Source organism: Glycine soja, chromosome 2, assembly GCF_004193775.1.
Source record: "Glycine soja cultivar W05 chromosome 2, ASM419377v2, whole genome shotgun sequence".
Lineage (NCBI taxonomy): Eukaryota > Viridiplantae > Streptophyta > Magnoliopsida > Fabales > Fabaceae > Glycine > Glycine soja.
In genome coordinates, this window is record NC_041003.1 from 17342572 (window position 1) to 17350804 (window position 8233).

Here is an 8233-nt window from a genome sequence, read left to right on the forward strand (position 1 = left end):
CCAAGAACTCCAAGTTTATTGGAGTCAAAACGACCATTAAGAAAGACCGAAGACTCCATGATTATTCAGCTTAACAGACTTCCAACAAAAGTAGTTGAGGACTAAAATTACTTGGTAGACCAAAGAGAGTCTACGAACCTCTGGGCTTGATATAATTGCAATTACTCGGTAGAATGAAGAGGATCTATGAACCCCTTGGCTCAACCAATCATCCCCTAATTAGTTAAATTATAGGATTTTATGTGGTACTTAGTTGATAAAGGCATGCATGCAAACAAGTAAAAAATGATTCAGCATTTCGACCAGACCTACTTGGTTGTCAATTTAACCATTCATCCAACTTAATTTGACCTTTTGGCATTTTGGTCTAGCCAATCTAACATTCTTGCTTATTTAACAAAAATTTGAGTATGACCTTTACTAAACATCTAGGATTGACCCTAAGAGCATTTTGGGACAACATGAGTTAAATGACCAACACGTGACTCAAGGAACCCAAGGTAGGGTATTTCTACATGTATTAGTTCTCTTGACTCAAAGTTTTGGGGTGCATGTGTACTACTGAGTCTTAACAAAGGCCCTTCAAGAAGGAACTTGACTGATTAACAACTGGGACCTATCGAATGCCACTCGGTTCAAGGGACCCAAAGTCAAATACCACCCAACCTTATGATAGGTGGAAGAGGAAATGTGACCCTCGAGTAGACACTTGAAAGAAAAAGTGCTATTATTTCATTAATAAAAAATAGGGATACCCTATTCAATGGGCCAAATGGATGTGACCCTCAAGTATCCTAAAAACATCTCAACAAGAAAAGACGTAATTATTACACTTTCCTCGAGAACATATGACAACATTTAATGTGTCTAAACAAAGTAGCAGTTGACCATATGTCTCTTCAAATACTCAACCTAACAGATTCGACAGAAGACAACTACCCCGTCCATTTTCCTTTAAGATTAAGGTAATACTTGGCTAAAGAGGAAATCAAAACCCCTCTCGGGCTTGACTACTAATAGATCAATATGTGTACTACTCAAACTCAGGTGATTGATAGCAACGTCAAAGTAGAGGACTTAAAAGATTTTACAAAGCTCCTACAGCCAACTTCAAAGCTTGAGGGACATACGTTACTTAGACTCAGCAAGCCTCCGTACTTGATGGCCGACTGAGTAGCCTACTCGGAATCTAGAGAATTTGACTGATATAATTAAGGTAAGAGAAAAATTCTATCTTCTACTAGAAAGATAGAGATATCTTATAAAATCGGATATTATCTATTATTGGAGGAAAATAAGATAAAATCATATTTTTTCCTATTTACAATATCTTATAAGGAAAATTGAGATGTTATAATCCAATTTCTCCTATATAAAATGGGCTATTAAGGTTGGAGTAAACTAACTCTTAATCCAACTTATATTTTGATACCTACTTCACCTTTACATCACTAACTTGAGCATCAGAATGTTTTAAGAGATACACCTCATCACCATCCATGGAGGAGCATCACCTTGAGAAAATTTTGCCAAATTAGATAAAAATACTATCAATTATCCGCATTTATATACACCATTTTTGACTTAATCAAATCCAGGAATCTCTAATGTATGAGCTTATATAATGAGAATTCAATGGCGGCATATTATATATATTTTAAATTGCCTCGAGCTCTGAGATATTGACTTACCGTAAAAAATGTCTTGTGATAATATTAAACAATTTGTAGATAACTAATTTGGTCTTACAAACCACTTACAATTTTGACTACGAATTCACAAAACGGAAACATCATTAAAGAAACTGAACAAGAAAAGCAACATTCATAGCCATCACCAAGGCAAAGATATGAAAACCTATATTTATTTATGCTCGATGCCATTCGCTGGAATTTCTGCAGGTTTAGGAAGAAGCCCTTTCTCTATGCATGTATCAATTGCTCCAGTGTACATATCCTCTAAGCTGTATTTAAATTGGAATCCCAAGTCTGTGATTTTCTTGGAAGAAAATCTCACGGGCTCCAATTGATCTGGAATGTTCTGAAACCTAAAAATCCAATGTACAATTAGCCCAACAATAGTTTTATTCTTATGTGTTTGTTTGGATACGATTTAGAAGAGTTTTTAAGAATATTTTTATTGAAAATATTAAACTTTTTCTAATAGAAAAGCTCTTTTAACTTTGTATCAGAATGTAATACTTTCGTTTTGTTTACAGGAAGTTTTAGACTTCATATTTTAAGATTAATTCTACTTTACTAAGACCCCTTATAAATTGCTCACTGTTTTCTCGTTGAGTTCAAATCTTAGAATGCTTTTTCAAATGTTGAATTTGATTTAAGCAACTAATGTTGGATTGTTGCAGTCAAAGAAAAAGGATGTTTGATGGATATTCCGCTCTCACTTTGGTTTTCCTTGTTATCTCTATCATCTTTTTTTTAGTCTGTCACGTATCTCACTTTAAATAGTTAAATAATATTCATAGTTATCTATATGTGAATCTGATATATATGAATATTTGTTTATTTTTAAAAATGTTTCATAATTATTTTTTAAAAACATATTAAAGATATATATATATATATATATATATATATATATATATATTTCTCCGCCGACTTAATTAACTGAATATTCTTGACAATTAATTTTTAACTATTTTTTTTAGTTGTATAACTAATACCTTCATGTGTACTGAATCTAATATTCCGAATTGAAAAGTATGATATTTAAAGTAGGTGGGAGAGACTTACTTGGTGGGAACCTTGTACTCTGGGTATTTTTCGTTAATTAATTTTACAATGTCATGGATAGTAACGTCACATGCACTGCATATATACCTCCCTTCTGCTTTTGGCTGTTCAAACAGAAATATGTGAGCAAGACAGATATCTTCTATGTGGACGAATTGAGCTTGCTTTATGATTGAATAATGTGCCTCAATTCCTGCGAATGTTTGAGTACGACTTCAGCATATATAGATACAAAAATTTCTGTAATTACTTCTCACAACAATCATAATATTGTCTGATAACATGCTAATAAAGAAAAATAATATCGTCCCGATGAGAAATAAGATTACGTTCTTCTAAATATATTATTTTAAAAAAATTATTAAGATTTATAAAATTTGTAAGTTAATCCTCTCTGCAGATTATATTTTGTATGCTTAAATGTAATTATAGTGCTACTATTTCACTCAAATTATATCTATTTTAAAATAGAGATATTTTATTTTTTAATTTAGAAAATTCACAATTTAGGTACAATTATTAATTTTACCTACTATTTTGTTTATTTTTCTTATTTTGATCTAATTAAATATCATATCTAACATAAGGTATATATCATTAAAAAATAATTTAATTAATTAAAATAAAATATAAATGTACATGAAATTAAAAAACATTAGATCAAAATTACAAATTTTCTACAAATAAAGATATCAACTATCTTTATCTCAAAATAAGTAGAATAAAATTGTAAATTTAGCAAAATAAAAAGAAGTTATTAAACCTAAATTTAACTAACTGGACAAAATATATTCGAATTAAGACGTGTCGTTTACGAAATGTACCGTTAATACTCACAAAAGAAAAATGTACCGTTAATAGGTGAAAGAGCACTGATCACGCTAGAAGGTATTGTTGGCAGTAGAAAGGGACCAATGACAAGAGCTGGAAGGATAGCGATGAAGTCCATGCCGTGCTCTTTCGCAAATTTCCAAGCTTCTTTCTCCGCAAGTGTTTTAGAAACGAAATACATCTACATTCGAACCAAGAAAAAAAAAAACATTATTAATTGCGTGTAATAAGATTAGTGATTGAGTTACATTATTTATATTTTTTTCTCTGTCTTTGTTTCTCATTATTTATTTTATCACATACTTCTCTTTCTATCTCTTTTTTTAAGACTAGTGATTGAATTTATTTTAAAAAATAAATAAACTAATTTAACACTAAAAAATTAGTTTAGTTGATCGAATAATATATATGATTTGTCGTAATCCCTTTATACATGTTTTCTATTCTTATCGATCTAAAAAAAATTAATTGAATCTCTTAAAAATAAAAGGATCCAAAAACAATTTAACCTATTATTTATGTATATTTTATAACAATTTTATTAAGTTCATGAGAGAAATGTTGATTTTTTTTTCATTAAGGATATCTCCAATGCGATACTCACGGACTAATCTCTTTGAAGACATAAAGATTATGATTAAAATGTGTTTTTCTTCTCCCAACAAAGTATTTATTATACAAATTACCACAAATCAAACCACTAACAATATATTAAACAATCCAGCTATCTATCAACTATGAGAAATGATCAATGTTCTTAAAAAAATGAGAAATGGTAAATAACTTGCTATATCACTCTCAATCTTCTATTAACATTGCTATAGATGGTTAAAGGAAATTGAATTTTAAGTTCTAGCATAAACAGAACTGAAGTGAGATAAACAATTAATCCAATTAACTTTCTAACAAAAACTAATATTTATCGATAAAAAAAAATTACTAACCCAACCAGTCATATTTAATCTCCGGCAGAACTCAACATCAGTCCAGCAGGTTTCGTCAATGATAGGCTTTTGGTGCTCAGTAATGTTGGTAGTTCCGGCTGAGGACGTGAATACTAGCCTTCGGACAGTTTTTGCCTTCAGGCATGCTTTCATGATGTTTAGTACTCCTTGAATTGTAGGCTTTATCATTTCATTCTGCACTTGCAAGTTGCAACCAAATTTGAAACCACGCGTTAGATTCCTTTCCTTAAAATTTGGAATCAAATTTTGCATTCACATTTTAAGATGTTAATTCACAATTAATAGGCTTAATTTTAAGTTTTACCAACTTTCATGTTTTTCGAATTTTACTATTAATTTTTTTTACAAATTTTATTATTTCATGAATTTTATCACTTAATTTTTTCTGTAAATTTCATCAATAAAGTTTTTAATTTTTTTCACATTTTAGCATCACGTTAGCAATAAAAGGATGGTGTTTCACAAAAAATGATAACAAAATGATGTCGTTTGTTTTTTCTTCAATGGTGGTGGGAAAATGCAAAAATTGAAAGCTTGAGTAATAAAATTTGTAAAAAAAAAAAAAAACTTGAATGATAAAAATTAGAGGTAAAATTTTCATTTAAGCCTAATTAATATTCCTTAGTTATATTATATTTTGAGAGATTCTTATGTGGCGCTAATGGTCAAGGTTCAGAACAAATTTAAAAAAACGTACATTTCAGAACTATATATTTTGTGTCTGGAAGGACGACTCAACAAGTTGTCTTACTTTTTGTCTTTTCATCTTCAAATATATTAAAATCTAGAGTCTCATGTTTAAGCAATTCAGATTCCTTCCACTCTGACAATTTATGTTTGTCTCTTTAAATTAATTTGGGGTACATATAGAAATGAATTGTGAGGTTGATAGATGGGCCAGAAAACCCAAGTATGAATGAATGGATGAGTGTACCTCTGGGTCTTTGGACTTAAAGTCAACGGGGGTGGCCAAGTGGAAAACACCTGTGCACCCTTTAATGGCTTCATCAAAGCTTCCCTCTTCTGTAAGTTCTGCCTTCCACAGAGACAGCTTGCTCTCTGCACCTGGCAGATCCAGCAAATGCTTCACCTCCCTCATATCAGCTGCAGGGCACATGCATAAGCATTAATGTAATGTAATAATCTATACAAATAATAATTTACAACTTTAGGAATTATTTTTTAATTTTATTATATTTTAGACACCAATTTGACTGTTTATTACAATCTCAAAAACTAAATTGATTAATAATATATAATTTTAAAGACCATTTTTCCACTATATTAATTTTAAGAACCAACTTGATGACTGGTTATTATATTTTCAAAATTGGTGATTGACTCTGTAATATTCTATAGTTCTATACTAATCATGTATATTATTAATAATTTACGCTTCTATACTTATAATAAAATCAATAATCTTATAACCCCATTTGATTTCATGTTATTTTTGCCTATTTTACCCTTAATAATTTCGCATATATTCAATTGTATGCATATAACTAAAAGAAAAATAAGTATTCATTTATAACAATTATCCATTTTATTATATATATTTTTTATTCCTAAATTATTCTAATATACAATTAATTTTATTCCTTTCATCCACCTTCATAATATAACTAATTATATATAAAACTAATTTCCCACATCTCCCGTATAATTATCATTTCATTGCTATAAACTACATATAACACGTTATATTATATATTCAAAGACACTGAATAGTACGAATTCGGATTTCGTAAAGAAACTTGATTGTGTTAGTGGATAAATTCGAACTTAGAATCTTCTTCTTCTATGACTCTCTCTTAAACTCTTAAATTATCTTTTCAATCACTAAATCAAATCTTATAATTTATTCATGTGCAAATTCATACTAAATATTTTCGTAATAAAGAGCAAAGAGCACTCCTGATGTATATTATCTTGATAATTTAAACAGGTGAATTTAGAGAATAAGAAGAAATTAAGTTGATGAAATTAAGAATCAGACCTGGGTCGAGTACGGTGGCTCGAACGGTATAGCCACGCTCGATGAGTCTCATGACAAGCCATGATCCGATGTAACCAGAAGCCCCAGTAACGCAAACGGTTTCGGACTTAGAACCCATTCTTTATCTTCCAAAGAAAGAAAGAAAAATAAAATCTTCACTCTGTAAATATTAATCGACTTAGAAAAGGAATGAGAAACATGTTGGAGTGGGGGAGAACCTTTTATAGATGCTTTGTTGTAGCCTTGTAGTTGTAGGCATTGGTTGTTGGAGCGAGGAGTGAGGACCGGCACGATGAAAATGATGGAGATAATTTTTTTAATTTTTGGTCAAACAAAAATTATAGTGAGGTTTACATAAGCATAAATAAATAAATTATAGAAATCCAAGATGGACCTTGATTAATTGTTTTGAGTCACATATAAGATCAAATCAAATTGCAATCACGTGTTACGTTTGTTAGTTGCTATTATTAAAAAGGACTATTTTTGACTTTTTGTTTGCATAACTACAGGCCAAATGGACAATTTTGAATTGGGACTTTTTCAATTTAATCAATATCTTGTAATATATTAATTATTTAAATATTTTTTTAGTTAGTATATGTTTGACAGTTCAACAAATTTTTTAATTTTTTTATTAACTGAAACCATGTACCCACCCTAGAATTAACACATTAGGGCATATGCACTGTAATAAAACCCAGATAACGATAGGTATAGCGTGAATTTCAAATAATAGCAATTGAGGGTAAATAGCAAAATGAGCTTCAAAGTGTAAGATACGGATAAATTTGTTCTTCAAAGATAAAAAATTTAAATGATAATTTAATAATAATTGATTCCTAAAATTTATAATTTAATGTGAACTAATTCTTGAAAAATACAATATATTATTAAATTGATTCTTGCACATTATAATTTAATAATAAAATGATTTTATAAAGTTAATGACAACATTAATTTATGGAACTTTTTGCACATTCAACGACTAATTTTATGTTTTTATTTTTCAGTATTGAAGATTAATTTGATTATTTATTGAGGTAAGTGTGAATTGCAATTGACATTCAAAAAGTCTTCCTCGTTGATAAAATAAAATAAAAATAAAATGCGAAATTTAAGTCAATGATTTCGTATGACCGCGCTGTATAAAAGCTCTATCATTTGGGGTTCCAACTTCCAAAATCATTAAGATTCAATCCGGAAAATAATTCAATAAAAGGACATAACAAGACCTAACGCCTTAAAAAAAATAATACTAGTAGTACCTAACAATCAGGTCTTAATTTATCCAAAAAAAAAACAATCAGGTCTTAAATAATAGTACTTCCTTCATCCTTTTTTTTTTAAATGTACTTGTTCAATACATTAATCTTTTTTTTTTGCATTAATACATTAATTTTTAATGCTTGCACTATTAATAATGGATATTAAATCATGATATATTTGAGAGAAAAAAACATTAATTAGATTTTGAAACTTTAAAACAACGCTTGTTTTGAAAAAGAAAAAGAAAAGAAAAAATGGGATGAACTGAGCTTATAAATGGTTCTAGTGCCAAATATTAACCAAGACGTTTAGTTCAATTACTTGAGTATAATAGTGACTAGTTGTAAACCCTCTTGATGTCTCTTTCATTCATACGGATCAAAAAAATGTTAAATGTAAAAAAAAACATATTAAGA

At 29.3% G+C, this 8233-nt stretch overlaps 1 protein-coding gene across 2 annotated transcripts; it reads right to left on the reverse strand.

Moving 5' to 3' along the window:
• Window positions 1-1625: 1625 nt before the first annotated feature.
• LOC114391094 (dihydroflavonol 4-reductase-like) lies at window positions 1626-6886 on the reverse strand. 2 transcript variants are annotated; one of them, XM_028352088.1, is made up of 7 exons: window positions 6767-6886; window positions 6549-6673; window positions 5484-5653; window positions 4529-4723; window positions 3606-3765; window positions 2754-2946; window positions 1626-2047 (listed from the first exon to the last, which is right to left on the reverse strand). In XM_028352088.1, the coding sequence occupies exons 2-7, from the start codon at window positions 6664-6666 to the stop codon at window positions 1864-1866; spliced, it is 1020 nt and encodes a 339-aa protein (XP_028207889.1). In that variant the 5' UTR covers window positions 6667-6673; window positions 6767-6886; the 3' UTR covers window positions 1626-1863. The 2 variants fall into 2 exon arrangements, with proteins under 2 accessions (XP_028207889.1, XP_028207883.1); XM_028352082.1 differs by lacking the exon at window positions 6767-6886 and having other exon boundaries at window positions 6549-6754.
• Window positions 6887-8233: the final 1347 nt, after the last annotated feature.